Source organism: Canis lupus, chromosome 31, assembly GCF_011100685.1.
Source record: "Canis lupus familiaris isolate Mischka breed German Shepherd chromosome 31, alternate assembly UU_Cfam_GSD_1.0, whole genome shotgun sequence".
NCBI classification, from domain to species: domain Eukaryota; kingdom Metazoa; phylum Chordata; class Mammalia; order Carnivora; family Canidae; genus Canis; species Canis lupus.
In genome coordinates this window covers 8,482,111-8,499,736 of record NC_049252.1, presented here as the reverse complement: position 1 = coordinate 8,499,736, position 17,626 = coordinate 8,482,111, and the positions used below count along the sequence as shown (strand labels likewise).

Here is a 17,626-nt window from a genome sequence, read left to right as displayed (position 1 = left end):
CAACAAAAATAAGTGATGAAAAAAGTCCCAGGTCTAGAGAGAAACCATTCATCTTGGGACAAAAACATGAAGTATTTAATGAGGAAGGTGTTGAAAAACCTCAGGCTGGTAGAATATTAGGCAGGCTGAAGCATTTAGGAAGTTTAAGGATGCAATTAACTGCAGACAATAAACAATCTCATGCAGAGAAAGAATAATGCATACCTGCGATTATAGTATTTTACTTGGCTCTGTAATAGACTCATCCAGGAAAACTTTGCTTTATCATAGCCATATAAACCATTTATTTAACAAAGAATGTGCTAGCAAGAGAATGGGGAAAAGAAAATGTCTAGGGAAGCCTGGGTGGCTCGGGTTTAGCGCCGCCTTTTTCCCAGGGCGTGATTCTGGGGTCATGGGATCGAGTTCCACGTCGGGCTCCCTGCATGGAGCCTGCTTCTCCTTCTGCCTGTGTCTCTGCCTCTCTCTCTCTCTCTCTCTGTGTGTGTGTCTCTCATGAATAAATAAATAAAATCTTAAAAAAAAATGTCTAAAACTGGCAAATCAAGAATCATATGTAGATCTGTATTATTTAAAAATAGAAAGAAAACTGTCAGAAGACACATTGAAAAGAGCAAGAAAAGCAGTTTTAAGGGAAGAGGGTTCAAGGATTGGAAGGTGGATCAGGACCCCCTTGTTTTGGTCTAAAAGCTTTTTTCCTGTTTGATTTTTTTTTTAAGAAAATATGTGATCAGTTAGTGTGATAGTAGTGAACCTAGGATAAGAATTAGCAGAGCCCTAAAAATACTGGTGACCAGAACCGGGGTGTTGCAGAGAGCATGGCTCAGCTATTTAATTTCTAACCGCGTGTTCCAGTGTGGCTTGTAGCCATAACCTCAACAACCTCTCATAACCTCTGTAATGTTGGAGAAGGTATAATTAATTTGGGACTAGTCCTGTTCTTGAGTACTCAGACAGACATTAGACACTGTTGCTTTTAACACTGGCCCCTTCTTGAAAGAGGGGTGATGAGGATTAAATGAATTACTGTGTGTAAAGTGTTCAGAAGACTGCACTGCATGCATGAAGTAATATTTAGCACTGGTTATTAGTACATTTTTAAAAATGCACATGCCATGTTGGAATTTTTGCTTGATCTTAAGTGTGAAACTATACAATTAAGAATGTAGAGGGAGAAAAGAATCAAAGTCACCATCAATTAACAGTTATTCACCAAGTTTCAAAACATGAGGCAAAATATATTTTGGGGGTTGCTATTTGAGTCATTTGGGCAAACCCGCTAATTTGTCCAAGATATTTTTTTTAATAAGAGAACATATGTTTTGTTTCCTTTTTTTATTATTTTGTTTCCTTTTAAACAGAATTATAACCAAACTTTACTTGGAAGTAATATTAATGGGTAGAAGACTCTATTATGACCATTTGAAATGCCTCTGAAATTTCTGACATTCCATGGGTAGATTTTTACTTCAATTGATATTGACACAACTCTGATAATCATTTAGTTTTAGGATTTTTAAATTTGCATTTAGCTTTCCTTCCATTATATTACTGTAAATATAGAAGTCTAATCCTTAAAACAGATCTATGGAGATAGGAGATGTCATTTTATTTTTATTATGTAAAATGGGGACAAATGATACATTTTACACATTATAAATAAAATGTACAGGCTCTTTTTGGTACTTAGAAAAAACATAAAGTTCATTTCTTTTCTAATTAATAATTACTGCTTTCTAAAAAGATTAAGAATGCTACTAGGAAATCAGCAGCTCCCACTTATTCTGATTTTTAATGTATCAATAAACTTCTCTTCAAATTTTTTGTCAGTAACTAGAGCTCTACATGGGTTACATGTGTATTTCAGACATTTAAATATTCTTAAACATATTACTTAATTTTTTTTCATATTTATGAAACACCATATGCACTTCCAGAAGTTGAAAACAATGTACTCTTTTCAGGTTTTCCTTTAAAAAAAATCATTGATTACATATTCAACCTCTTTGGAATGATGTGTGTCTGACCCTGCAAAGTGCTGATCTGAAACCCCATCTTACTTGTTCTTGCAACAAAGGCTATATACTGTGAACTGCTAAATAATCCCCAATATTTATGACATGCTTGGTTAAACAGGAAATGGTCTACTTGTCTAAATAATGCGCAAGCCCACTTAATAACACATCACTGCGCCACCTCAGAAATTGCTCTGCATTCATAGATTAGTAAAAGAGAGACTGAAATGTTTTCAAATTTATAATATTGTGACTGAAGATGGTAAGGAGAAAAGGAATTGAAAAGGAATACTGATACCACTTAGATAGGTATGACATATGGTTTAAGAAGCAAGTGTTATTAATAAGATTATCAATCATTGACTAGATCATGAATGAAAATATTAATTTATGTTTATGATCTGAGATCCATAGATTCTACTTTGATGGGCCAGTTTGATAGTGATGGTCCCAAATGATTTGAGGAGTAGAGCAGATGTAGAGGCAAATTAGCTTGCAGTGGAAATGATACTCTTTGTAGTGGTCAAAAAAGAGAATTGGGAGGGCGTGAATATGAATTTTAGTGCCTGGTGATTTCCTTTTGGGATTGTTTCATGTTCCCCCCAAAATGTTTTCCAGAATTGTACAGATTCCTCTGGGAAGCATTTCTTCTTTATATACATAAGTGTTAGGGGAAGAGAGAAGTCTCACTTGTAAGCTCAATGAAGTGAAACAACATGTACTAAAAAATAAACATCAGATACACACAATTTTCAGTCATTTTGTGATATTGTGCAAAATATATAGACCCCTCAAATAATACCTTATATATTTACTTAACTCTCATAAAAATTTATCCTGCAACTAACTCAATGTCAAATGATTTGACAACCACTTTGTATATTCTCTATGCTGCTTAATATTCATATTTTATTTCTAACGATGCCCTATATCCAGAGTTACTAAACTCCAGACATAATATGGACAATTAATATGTAAAAATGTTCCTAAGCAGATAGACTGCCTCACTTCCTTTTGAACTGAATTTCCTCTAATATAAAGATTCTATCAACTCGATCTCATGTGATCAGAGTAAAAGGAAGTCACACACACAGAAGTAGACACACACATACACATTTACCCACACATATGCACACAAAATAAATCTGTTGGTAGTTTCAAGTAATACTTTGCACGATTACTTCAACCTTAGAGTTAACTGAGATCTTTATCGTTCTTATCAAACAGACAAAACCCATTTTTTTCTATTTAATTTTTCTTATGACTTCCAGTGGAGATTTTAATGAGCAAAGAAATGGTCAATATGAAAATGAAAGAGACAAATAGTATGTTTAATTCATATAGTAGAAAAAAGGTTCCTGACTAATCAAGAATTTACTGAAACAACATATCTAGAATGAACTTCCTTCGATACTAGAGTTCATAAACAGTTACAGTCTCAGAGACAAAATCATTCAGAAGATTGTTTTCCAGTCACATCACATTAATGTGCTGCTTTAATCAGTTCCCTTGTAGAATATAAAGATAATTTTATGAGTTCATTACTTCATAATAATTCAACTGATATGTTTAATAGCACAAGTCTGATTACTGATTAACCTAAGAAGGAAAAACAAATAGAAATAAAAAATTTCTGAATGCTACATTTAGTCTTACATGTATTGTTATTTACGTTCTCTCAATTCACCACTTCAATGTGATTTATGTATTGGAGATATATAATTTTCAGGAAATCCATAAAAGACAAAGAGCAAACCCTATTAGTGTATCTAAACAATGCAGTTGTTTAGACTGGGTGAGCACAAGGGAATACATTAGTGTATACTGGCAAAAGAGGGTACCCAGAGAAAGAACATTATCTCCAATTCCTCCTTTCATACAGATGAACTTCCTTGGCATTTACGGTATTAAGAAATGACATTTACAACTCTTGTTCTAGCTAAGTTTCTGGAAAAGTATCACACCAGCTCCCTCACCATCTCCATACCAATGGGCTTTGATTTGTTTGTCCTTTAATTTCAGTTCCTAGGTGAAAGATAAGAGGAAAATGAGAATGAGTTCTGTTCTCTATAAGACTGACATAAATAAATATTAAATTGTATATAAAGATGTTATTAATTTTGGGACTTATTCCACCTGTTTAAAACCTGAAATTGTGTAAAGGGGAGGTAATATTGGAGAAAATTATTTCTATAAAAATAGAGAGACTGCTTCTAAAGTAGAGTAGCAGTTTATTATTTTAAACAAGGCGAAATGTGTTTATCGGATTAGTCTCTTCCTAACAGTTATCTGTACGATTGTAATGTACATAAGACTTCTCCATTATCTTTAACTCCGATTTCTTTAACATGTGTGCGCACGCGTGCACACCCACACACACATACACATACACACACTGATCCACAGCCCACATCCTAGCAGTCTACAGAGAACTGTGCTAATAAGAACTAATGAAAAGAACATAATAAATAGCTGCTATTACAACAAGACCACTGTTACATCATTACCTGATTCAATGGGCTAGAAGTGATGTATTTTATTCTTTGCCTTTATCTAAAGTTGTAGTCAAATTCTCTCAGATATGTAACCTAGGTGATTATATTTAGAACTACACTTAACAAATTCTGCATAAACATTTGTATATTTCCAAGGCAATCACTCTTAGACATTCATAATAGGAATTATCCCAACACAACCAATTAGTTCATTTATACTTTGGTGCCGGCATACACATGCATCTACTTAAAACATGGTTCACAGATAAGGTAACAATAAGTCCATGCAAACACAATCCTGAGATAGTTGTTGGTAATTATGATTGCATTACTCTTAAGAGTTTGCTTTCTGTTGTTTATAAGACCTCAAGTGAAACCCAAACAAGCAAACAAACAAAAACTACAGATAATTTTGGAGCCCAATTACTTTTAGATAGTCTTATTTCTTTATAGAGCAATTCAATTAAATCTCTAAGATAATATATTTATCTTCCTAAACACTCTGCAATATCAAACTTTCGGGCTGAGAAGCAGTCTTTTGTATTAAAAATAGACAACAAGAATGCATGCAGTTTTTATATGACATTTCTTTCCCCCAAAGAGTTTGCTTTAACAATATGACCTCCCGGCTGAAGAATGAAGTCTGGAAAATGAGGACAAGAAGTTGGAGAGGTTGTTAGCGGGAAGCAGGGATGAGTAGATAATTTTACACAGGTGGTTGATGATTGATGGAGGTGGAGGCATTTTTAGGAGGCACGGACTGTTAGTATTTGGGAAAGAAACACTCTACCTGTGTAGCCCAGCGAATTGTCATCATTATCAGAGGTGGGGATTGGCGTCCCGTTGTCGTTCCCCCTCTCTAGGTCTTCAGGGTCTGTCGGAAACAACACCAGAGCTGCTGATGGGGTCACAGTAGTAAGGGTAGTTGCCACTTCGATCACAGCATGTCCAGACACAAGTAAATCCACATGTGACAGAAAAACACACAGGGACAACACACAGCACACTTCCTCCTTGCCCCTCCTGCAGCATACTGAGCTGCACGGAGGTCTCAGCATCCTGGCTCACAATTTCTACTGCTTCTCCTTAATTTCCCTAATTCTCTGCTCTGCCTGCACCTTTGCTGCACTTCAAAGCTGGCGAGGGGCTCCGACTGCCCTCCGTGAGGCCGCCAGCAGGACTGAGGGAGCATATGGAGGAGGGAGAGGGCAGGGTGGCTGAATGCTAGCATTGCTAATTTCCCACCTTATTGTTAATCAAAGCTATTGACTGTGATCACTCCCCATCATCGCTTCATCTCCTGCCAATTACAGACTCAAGGGACTGTACCTCATATGGGTGGGGGGGAAGGGTGTGGGGAAAAATAGGGTCTTGTCAAATTCGAGGGTGGATGATAAAAATGTCATACTTTTCCTGAGCAACAGTAAAGAAAGCAGTGCAGCATCACATCCTTTGGAAGGCAACAATTTGTCATCCTGCAGGACCGAGTTAAATGTACTGAAATGGATGCAGAAGTAAAACAACACTTTTTTTTTTTTTTTTTTTTTTTTATAAAACAACACTTAACTTCGGGCATTGTGGGCTGGATATTTTAAAAACATTACAAATTGCTTCAGATTCTGTATCACACTCATCCAGATAGGCATTTGCATTCATTTATTCTTGCTTTTCTTGAATAAAAGGAATGCTTTTTATGCTTTTTCACATTACACGTGAATTTTCCAATGCAGAATTTTCAAATGAGGCTAAGCATGACGACACTCAAGTTCTAATATCTGGAAGCTGAGTTGCAGTATAAAAATATACAGAAGCCCAACACCATCACCACTAATTTCACTAGTGCTCAGTCACTGCGTATGTCATATCTACACGTGTTAGGTAATTATGAGCTTCCTAGCTGGTAAGTGGACACAGACACAATAAAAACCAAGTGTGTACTTCCTAAATCAGATACCGTAGAGTCATAGGTCATTCACGCTGAGGTGTTTCTGCAGGCTTTTTGTCACCTTACACAGCATCTACAGAGAATTTCTGGGTCTGAGTGAAGGAGCACGTCACTTATGAAGGAGGCAGCCAGTGCATGCAGGTAATGCCCCTCTGGACACATCGCAGGGGTCATTGATTCTGTGCCCCTGCTAGTTTTTTAGCTAGGGTGACACATTTTGTCTTTCACACAGCTCTTCAGGGATGATTTAGAAATTGTTAAAAGAGGACACAATATCTAACATGAGCCGCGTGGTGGCTTTTCTGCATGGAGCATATCTGTCCACTCGATCCCTCTGCTCCCTCCCCTGCTCCTGTGTCATATAATGAATCTGATGGGGCTCATGTGAAAAAAAAAAAAAAAAAAAGGGCAGATCTGTGCAGACTAGAAGGAAAATGCCCGTTATTGCTGTGTTCATTCTTGCCTTTCCAGTGATGGCTGCTGTCCTATTTAGCCTTAAGATCAAGGCCAGAAGTGGTATAGCAGGAAAAGGAACCACGTTCTGCCCCTCCAGCCTGTTAACTTATTTGTACGCATTAATTGTTTAGGGCAGAGTTTTTGTCACATCAGGAAAAGAGAATGGAAAACAGGCATTTGTATGTGTGTGCATTTTTCCTCAGTGCTAGCACAGCGTTGTGCCACAAACTAAGTAGCCTTGCTCAAGCAAACTAAGCAAATAAAGAGGCGGATACAGGAAAATAAATAGAAGGTTCTGCTTCACATGTAGTAAAAGGCTTTTAGGGAGACCTCCTCTGCTTATCCACAATATCGTTTTAAAACATGGGAGCATTTAGGGTCACCTTAATTTGCCAGACTGATTACTTTTAGTTACAGATGCAGCTTTCAGGAGGCAATACTACCTTTAGTATGTGATGGAATATCTTATTTAATGTAGAAGCATACATTTGTCATTGCTCTGTTAAAAATGAAATAAAAATCTATCCATGTTCACAACATGAACTCAGTCTGACAATACACTATCATATCACGTTTGCAGGCTTTGTTATTCAATGTGCCCTAAAAATGAGGACATTGTTACAAAAGCAATAGAGCTGAGGAAAAGAAAGTTCAGTATCATTTCCAACTAGACACTTAGATCTGTTTTAAGTAGAATTTTTCACCTATGTCTAACGTATCCTGAGTGTTTTTAAAATTTACTTTCCTGCCCCCACCCATCACCCTCTGACCCCTTCTTAGGCTCAGGAAAGAATAGATTTTGCATTAATCAATGAATCTTACCGTATCTGTAAAGCACATTCTATCTACCCAGTATTGCCTTTAATTAACAATATGCTAGACCTAAGGAACAAAAGATGCCTTTTTTTCCATAACTGCACTAATTTTTTTTCTTCTCCCTTCATGTCAAAATATAATTAAAACAGGAAATAACCACTCGACTCACTGCACACAAGCTTTAGGACTAACTCAAAGAGAGTTCAAAAGATACTTATTTAAACTTTTTGTTAAGTAGTATTGATTATGTGAGCCATGGAATAGAACACGATGAGGCAAGAGATTATTTAGTGCTTTCAGTGTCTGAAGGAGGGAGTCCTTCTTGTACCCCAAGATTGAATTTAAGGCTGCAGGGATGACAGTCACCATCACATCTAGAAATGCACTGTCACTAAGGGTGCTGGGTTCCATGTGCCTGACACCCCCATTAGACTGAATTCCCAAGGGTTGGGTAATCTGTGTGCATCATATTGGTAAACTCATCACCTTATACTGGACTTACAACATTCTGTAGGCTTGAAAAGCTTTTTTTTCCCTCCCTTTAAGATAATAAATGAATTAATGAACAGATGGTAGCCAAGAATGCAAATCTCACTTAAGTAATAGCCTCTCAATCTCAAAGAACTTGAAAATGCAAAAAACTTGTTATAAATTAACTCAAATGCTAACGTACTCCCTATCTACCCAATATCTCTAAAGGCAAATAGAGCATTTTTTCAACATAAAAGTAAGTCTTAAATCATAAAATCATAGACATTCTGGGTTGGAAACACATTAGATGGCCTCACTACAATCTTCCATCAGATATACAGATTCTTCTGAATTTAGTGGTCATTTGGCCTTTAGTGCTTTTCTAGAAAACCAATTCCAACTTTACAAGTAAGATCTTTATTTTATGTTAGTTTGAAAAAAATCGCTGTTTTCTAGATTCTAATTCTAATTCTAATGTGTGGGGTCCAAAGGAACTGATACCTCATCTATGAAAGCCTGTTTCCCTTCCAACCCTCCTTAAATACTTGTGTTTCATAGGTCTCCTTTTGTTGTTCAACATGCTCATGCTCTCCACTGAGGCTCATCACAAAAACTGTTTTTTTGTTTGTTTTGTTTTGTTTTGTTTTGTTTTAGATAATACAACCCCCACATTTCTTAATTGGAGTTCTACCAAGACTGAATCTTATGTCTACTGCTTGACTTCATGAGGATTCCAAGAAACCTCATATCTTTTATTATCAACACTGAACTCATCCTCTTTTCTTTCAGGCTACTCCTTTCCTATATCCCCTATCTATATTAAGGAAGTCATCATTGTAATATATTTTTAATATTTTATGGTTCAGTTAGATGTTAGTGTCTGGGGTTAAAACTGAACTCTTACAGACTTGATATATATCTCGCGGCATGATTTATTTTTATTTATCTTTCTGGAATGGGTTGTATGCCAAACTTAAATCTATAATATATAAGACTTTATACTATTTGTAAAATTATACATAACTATATAATATACATATTATTTGTATAAGACATACATGTGTGGGCCATCTTGTAATAGTCTTTCACAGATTCAGTGAAAGTGACAATAATAACTAAAAGGAATAAAGATCTGTAGCTTCCAAAAAAATCAATAGCTTCCTTCACAATGGAAATTATGTCTTTTAGGAAAGTTTATCCTTAAATATAACAATTTATTAAAGGTGATACAACTTTATTTAATGGTAAATTAAGTGTAAATTTGAAATTTGTTAATCTGTATGATTCTACTTTTATTGAGATTTCCCCCCAATACCTATATCAAATTATAATGGAAACTCTGCATTAGAAAAATCATTGTACTGCAACCTCTGATAAAATAATTCATTCAGACAACCATTCTCAATGGGTATTAAATCTAGTAGGTAAAAAAATGGTAGGGAATAGAGTACTACACAGTATCAAAGTATCACCCTGGAGATTATTTGTTAACTGCAAATGGGAAAAAATACTTTTATAATGGGTTGATCTGGCGGTTACTACTTGAACTCAGTAATCAAGCTTAGTGTCTACCAATGGTGGGTAGATAAGAGTGGGAAGCCAATGATGTGATATGATGTACAGCATCACCTATATGAAGCATCCACGCTAACAATGCTTGCTCTGACTTCAGTCAAGACTTAAGACTCAAAATCTACAGAAAAATAAAATATATATCCCTTAGCATACACATGTATAATAATTGGTGCACGAGTTATGTTTGATTTACTTTCAAATTGTTCCGAAAAAGTATATTGAGAGGATTAAAAAATTGCATAATATTAACAATTGCTAATTCTGTTATGAAAAACATTCCAAAAAGTTTAGAGGATGGTAGGTGAAGACTGAGTGGTCTAAAGCTTTCTCTACAATGTGCAGCAGAAATTCACATGATGATGCTTCACCTTCACTGGCGACATCATTTCATCATCGGTGCTCATATTAATACAACTTTTCAACCCACATTTCTCTAAATTGCTCATCATGTTACGATAGATAGCCAGTGTTACATTGTAGAAATGTAGACCCTCTGTTGTTTAAATTCAATTTCATTTATTTGTTTTTAATTTTTAAATTGAGTTTGAAATTCACTGTCAAAACACTGGAGTTTTCGTCTATCTTCGGTTTTGTCATATGCAGCTATGAAAGTATATGCCAAAAATAATAACTTCTTCCTTCTGCCCTATTGTAAAGTGTCAGGCTGGTTTCTTTATAGATTTGCACTATCACTGTGCAGGGTTTTGGCATTAATTGACATTTTGAAGATGACCATTAATAAAAGATTAGGGAAAAGCAAATGAATATAAACTACTATCAATATGAGAATTGTGTCCTACAAATTGGATCAATTCTCATTGATTCTTTTCTACTAATCAAGAGGAATGCAGGCAATGGGTACTTTAAATGGAGTACTGAGAACATTTAATTAGAAACCCAGGCAATGAATTACAGAATTAAGTACAAAAACTATGTTTGTGAAGCTTTATATCTGTGTCACAATTTTGCAAGATCAAACTAAAGTTAAATTCAAACTTCTGCTTTAATTATATGTGATTAACATAATTGTGGAGGATAGAATATTATTTGCCCTATTCTTCTGAACTTGGAATAAGGTAAGAAATAAGAATTCTGTCATAGAGATGGAGAGGGGAAAAATCAGTATGTGCTTTTGGGTAGTAGTACTTAAAATAATTCAGAGAGTAAATAAAAAATTCATTTATGATGAGGAATGAATGACTTTTTCAGAATTCTATATGGTTTAGAGTATTAGAAATAATATGGATCAAGTTCTAAAATTGTGCTACGAAAAGTTGAATGAAACTTATTTTTTTTTAAAGCAGCAATATGGTAACAGAATAGAGTGTATTACAACTATTTCCAATTTTGCTATTACAAGGAAAATCAAGGTTGTTTCTTTATGTTTATTTCCAAAATAAAAGAACTAGGATTATAATGATCCATGCAAATAATGACAATGAAAAAAATGTTTCTAGATAAAATAAACCAAACTGTTAGAACTGACATATATATGTATTCAAATAAATTTTTTTGTGAGTGATGATTATTTCTAAATTTAAAGACTTTATCATCCAACACTGTTGAGAAAAGAGCCAGCAAATTCAGTCTGGTTTCATATTTGACTGGATTAAAATAGTCTCCATGATAGAGTGGGTAATTGTAACCCATGACCTGAGATGCCAGGATTGTATTAAATGAAAAACTAGATTTCACACAATGATTTCAAATTATATGTTAGCGCCTTTTCTCATTTTCTAGTTCAGGTGATTAGATAACTGAATGAACCATATGTGAATAATGAGAAGTAAAAACTGTGCTGATTATAAACACAACAAATATCGACATAATGCTTTAGTTTTTAAAATATATAAACCACATTATTTTTTAGATGTGTATATTTCTCATGCAATTCTTACAGTTCTATCATGATTATAGTCATTATCACTATCTGCATCATCTATTTTCCCATTTTAGAGATGCTTAAAGTAAAGCTCAGAGAAATTCTTTTGCCTGTGTTATGCAACTAGTAAAGAGTGGATCTGGAATTCTATTCTAAATGATTTCTACCTCCAAGGTACCTTCTCCTTTCACTATGCCCCATGTCCTTCTTTACACACCAAACCAATTCTAGGAATTGGATGGAATTTTAATAGTATATAAGCAATGGTATACCAGGTTAGTGATTCTTTCCAGGCGCTGAACAATAAGATTGAATAATTTCATGAATCTATTTCTGAGCTCTGTTAGGCATATCGCCATGGCTTCCTCACTGTTTCCTTTTACAATATAAAATATATAATTAATAACATGGTCAGATGTGTTTAAGCTAGAAATACACAATAAAATATTATTAAAATAGGGGTTTGTTATTAAAATAAAGCTTTGCACACATAATTTTATTGTTTCTTTTTAAGATTTAATTTATTTATTTGAGAGAGAGACAGAGACAGAAAACTCTCAAATGCAGCAGAAAGTAGGGAGGGTTAGAGGAAGGAGAAGAAAGTCTCAAGCACAGAGCCAAGGCAGGGCTTGATCTCATGACCCTGAAATCCCGAGGGGAAACTAAGTCAGATGCTTAACTGCCTGTGCCACCCAGGCACCCATCCCACACATTTTAAAATACATAGATTTGGGGATCGAACTACTGATCAAATAAAACTAAGATAAATTCAGATGTCTTTGATAATTACTTTTTAAAAATTATTGTTCAACAACAAAATTTTCCTTTTGGTATAAGTCTTTTTTAAAGATTTTATTTATTTATTCATGAGAGACACAGAGAGAGAGAGAGAGGCAGAGAATTTTCATGTAGCTATTTCTCCTTTTTTTCATAACATTTTTGCAAATTCAAACAGGATATGGTATTGCCAAATGTTAATTCCAAATTTGTGTTATATTAGTTTCATGAGCAGCCTCTCAGAAAAATGCATTTCATTCATCAAGTATATACCTATATTTATATCTGTTATGAAACACTCAAATCAGACAGTCCATAGAATCGAAATACAGTTTACTTATCTTTTCTCAATCAATGAATATCAACGATTTCTTTATTTAGGACTTTATTATATAATTTATCTGTCTAAAATCATAATCATTGTCATAAGATATGTTGTATACATACCTATCCAATTATGAGTCTAATTGAAAACTATATATGGTAAGTTACTGTTGCTGATACAATAATATATTTTCCCTCCACCCCTTCTCATATAAATATATACTCTAGGAAATAGAATTTTGTTTAACTTAAATCAGGTGAAGGATTTAGTAGTGAAAGTTTTCTTTCTTATATATTAAAAAGAGATGATTTACAAATATCCCTGCATGATAAATTGGATATAAAGGAAAGTGTAATAGTGATAATTTTTAAAACCAAAAGAAGTCATAATATAAATAAGAAAGGTATTTAAAGACTGCCAGGTAGGTAAACTGTATTTTGTGTGTGTATATATATATATATATATATATATATATATATATATATAAAACAACATATTCTATTAACATAAAATATACTGCTGAATGTTAGGAAGGTAAATGCATTAATGGATAAGCCAGTAACTCAGAAGAATACAAATGTCACAGAAGAAGCTTTAAACTCATTTAAATTCAACTTAATTTGACAAAACAAGATAAAGTGCCTTCGTTATGGAAATCTATTGATGGAGAAATGCTCATAATTTTAAAACCATTTGTTTCCAGATCTCTTCCAGTGGAAACACTGACAAAGTAGAGCTCTTAGAAATAATTGGGAAAATTATGCTTCATCATGACAACCTGTTTTTTAATTTGATGCCTGAATGTTTGGTCTAAGAAAGTCATGAAGGTTTTCATGGAAATAATCAGTGATGACTACTTTACATATTCAGAAACTAAGCCAATTGTCCAGTTGAAGTCTGCATTTATTCAAAATGCTCAGATCAAATCTTCAATAACATCTGATGTGGCAGATACCTCGGTGGGATGGAATTTAATCTGCAGAGATTTGCTCCCTTGAACTTTCTCTGTGAGAGTTAATTTCCGGTCCATTTTACTAGTATTTCTGGCTCTCTCCGTCTGTTGACTTTTTTTGTTATTCTCTCCACCCACTTTGCCCTGGTATTCAACTGCTTTTCTTTCATTGTGCTTAGCATCTGCTACTGTTCCACTCCCTTCCAGTCAAAGCATACGGTAACTTCAACACAGGCTAATTAAATGGTGCTTGAAATCAGTTAACAGGTGGTGCCCTCAGCTGCCCGCGTGGTATGAACAGATACAGCTCCCATTTTCAAGGACAGAAACGGCACAGCAGCAATACCTGAATTGATGGAGCCCTCCTTCCACAGCACTAAACTGATGTTGGGGGCTCTTTCCTTTGTAGAGGGAGAAAGCAGGTTTGGGCGTCTATGATCCCATTCGAGATCCCGAATCATACCTTAGGCCTCCTTGTCCTTTAACCAGTGCTATTTTCCTTATCATGTATAAGTGTATTACCACTTCCTCCAAGTCTTTTAATAAAGCATGTTTCCAATCACTGCTGCCAGTTCACATGTCAAATGATATTCAAGTAAGATCCATACCATTCCTTCAATTCAAATCATCAAATCATCTACTTAGGATTTTGCAATGATTGCAACTAAGTGGATATTATTACTTAGTTAGGTATTCAATATAGAGTAATGTTTAAGAGCCACTGGCTAACTCTGTGACCTTGGACAAGTTATTTTATCTTTTTTGGGGGGGAGTGTCTCTGTTTCTTCATCTATAAAACATGGGATCATAAGTATCTATGTAACGGGAGCGTAATGAGGAATAAATAAGCAAATATTTGCAAAGACCTTACTATGGTCCCAGACACCTAAGAAGTCAAGCAAGTGTAGGCCATTATCATAATTGATCCAAATTGGAAGTCATGTTTGAAATGATCATTTAGTAATTCTTAATGAAAACAAAGTCTGTATTTGCCTCTTAAAATGAGGAGAGACACATTCTGATACGCTACTTTGGAGTTCATACAGGTGAGAGGTTGAAGAGGGCATCCGTGGAAGTCAAGAGAAAAACTGGCCGTGAAAACTTCATTTCCGTGCAGCCGCGATGCGTCTTTGCACCGCACTGGTTCCGAACTCCTCGGAGCAGAATCCCGCCCTGGATCACGCAAGACGTGTTTTCCATGCAGAGCACTTTCTCCTCGTGGCAAAGATCCTTGAACCGCACACTTTGCTTTTGCGAGTTGTCTGGCTCGTGCTGACAAGGATGGATTTACTCCATTTTATTTCTTGAGGGCGGAAAAAACAAAACCCACCGGCTATTGAAACTACAGACGTCCTCGCTCCGGGCTGAAGCCGCGCCCCTGCACGCCCAACGCTGTTCCGCCTCCGCCTCCGCGAGTCTCGGGGGGCGGGGCCGGGGGCGGGGCGGGGGGGCGGGGCCGGCTGCCGCGTATGCAAATCGGGCCCGGTCACGTGCCGCGCCCGCCCCGCCCCGCCCGGCCCCGGCCCCGCCCCCGCCCCCCGCGACCCTTGCCCGGGCTCGGGGCACCTTCGCTCGCCTGCTGCAGAGACGAGTCTCCTCCACCGTCTCCTCATTGTCTGCTTTTTCTAACCACAGTCACGGCTCTGCGCTCTTCACTCTAATTGTGCTTTTGATTACTAGGGTCACGTTGTGCCTTCCGCTTTCTCAAAGGTCCCAGGGATTAGCCGCGAACAGGCGCGCGCGAGGGGGAGCGCAGGCTCCGCCGCCTCCAGCCGCCCGCACGGGTCTCCCCGGTGTGACCGCGGCAGCGGTGGCGGCCCCCCTTCTGCCTCCTACGGGCTGTTTCCTCGCCCCCGCGCCCCCCCCCCCCCCGAGGAAGGCTGTTGGCAGCTGTCCTTGGCCACGCGGGATCCACGCAGCAGGTCCGCGGGAGGAGCTCGGCTGGGCTCCCCCGGTCCCCTCCGCAGCTCTGGGCCCGTCAGCATTTCCGTCTTAGAAGGTGGACCTGCTCGTCCCAACGGCATTCCCTTTGCTCGCTGTGTCCCGGGTACGCCAGTCACACACACACATCACACGTGTTCTGCGGATGATCACATACAGACACGGTGACACACAGACTAGGCTTCTTTCTCTTTTACCTTGCGGGTTCCGACTTACCTTTGTGCTTTTTACGCACCACCAATATTATTTTGATTTGCATTTGTGTTTTTTTTTTTTTTTTTTTTATGATAGTCACAGAGAGAGAGAGAGAGAGAGGCAGAGACACAGGCAGAGGGAGAAGCAGGCTCCATGCACCGGGAGCCCGACGTGGGATTCGATCCCGGGTCTCCAGGATCGCGCCCTGGGCCAAAGGCAGGCGCCAAACCGCTGCGCCACCCACGGATCCCCTGTTGTTGTTGTTGTTGTTGTTGTTGTTGTTGTTTTTAATGGGAAGCTCTTCCGGCTTCTGTTCATCCTAGCACTTTTATTGTGAGATGATAGGTTTCACTTACTAGCGTTGTTCCAAAAGAGACATTCTTATCATAAATTAATGTAAATTCTTGAACCTAAGATAATAAAAGTAGCTATTTTTAAGGAATTGGTGTATGGATATCCATGCAGGGGGAGTGAGGGTCCTGAGTGGTAAATCTCAAGAAACCCTGAAAACTTAAGGCTATTTGTGTCATCGTCCATATACAAGTGATAGTGGGCAGGGTTTATTACGTAAAGATATTTTCTGGACACGGATGCTCTTGGCTCATGATGAAGGCCATGCATTACTGTGGTCAACAGTTTAAGACACAGTGGCCGGCAATTCTCAGTACTTTTTTCCACCTTGCTAGGAGTCCAGCAACTAGTGACTTTCTAGTTGGTGAGACTATCTGCTTACCTCACAAGAAGGATATAATGAATTATGCCTTGTTTACTAAATAATATGACATCATAAGTAGAATGCTTTCCAGAAACTGTACTGCACGTGCACGTTTAAATGTGAAGATACTGCACCAATGAACTTTCTCCTTCTGCAGTCCCTGTTTTAGCATTCAATTCATAGTACGCTTGTTTGTACATGTGGAAATATGCCCATTCGTAGATTCAGTGGTCTCTGCAATATTGCCTCATTTAACCTTTCAAGCTAATTCTTAAAACTTTCCATAAAGAAAGAGGAGTGATGAGCAAATATTTGATTTTTGTTTCCAATGATGTAGCTGCTGTGTGGATACTTTTAGTCAATACTCGTATGAGAAATGGATGAAACGCTTAGCAACCAATACTCCTTCCGTTGTTGGGCTTCTGTGACCATTTTTTAATAGAGGCCAGAACTTTTAAAGAAACATATTTCTCTACAAAATGGGAAAAAGAAGTTAAGGAAGGAAGTTAAGTGCGTAGATAGAGAATAAAAATCTACTGAGTTTTACATATTGCCAGAATTATGGTAACTATGCATAAACAACCTTAAAGAAATATTATAGAAATCATAAATAAATACTTGAACTCTTGCTAATGGTGAAAAGGAAAAATAACGAAAGGAAAATCTCTGTAACCTGTAATCTGCAATATTTGGCATTTGAAAATGTGTCCTAAGGCTTTAACATAAACCTTAAAACCATGATAAGAGAGTCACAAATAGTCGTAAGATTCACAATTCATAGTTAACAAATGGATGGCCAATTTTGCATTAGTAGTAAATTAGTGTAAATAAATCAAACATCTAATATATGTACCTTTGTTCTTGGATTTTTTTGAAGAATAAGACTCAGCTATTTATTAATATTAATGTTAAAATGTGATTTTTCTACCGTGTATTTCAGTGCTTAAATAGGATTATAAGAACCACCCTACAGCTTACTACCTGGTGATCAAAATTGCCAATAAATATAATTTTTTAATAGGTTACAATATTACTTATAATTCTGTACCTCTTGGGGGGAGAAAAA

At 36.8% G+C, this 17,626-nt stretch overlaps 1 protein-coding gene across 7 annotated transcripts in view; it reads right to left on the bottom strand.

Moving 5' to 3' along the window:
• Positions 1-17,626, bottom strand: part of ROBO1 (roundabout guidance receptor 1) — a 1,125,490-nt gene that overhangs the window by 509,114 nt on the left and 598,750 nt on the right. For all 7 annotated transcript variants that reach the window (XM_038581198.1, XM_038581196.1, XM_038581200.1 and 4 more), the window contains one exon: positions 5,301-5,384. In XM_038581198.1, the coding sequence (XP_038437126.1) occupies positions 5,301-5,384 (84 nt within the window). The remainder of the gene's footprint in view (positions 1-5,300; positions 5,385-17,626) is intronic.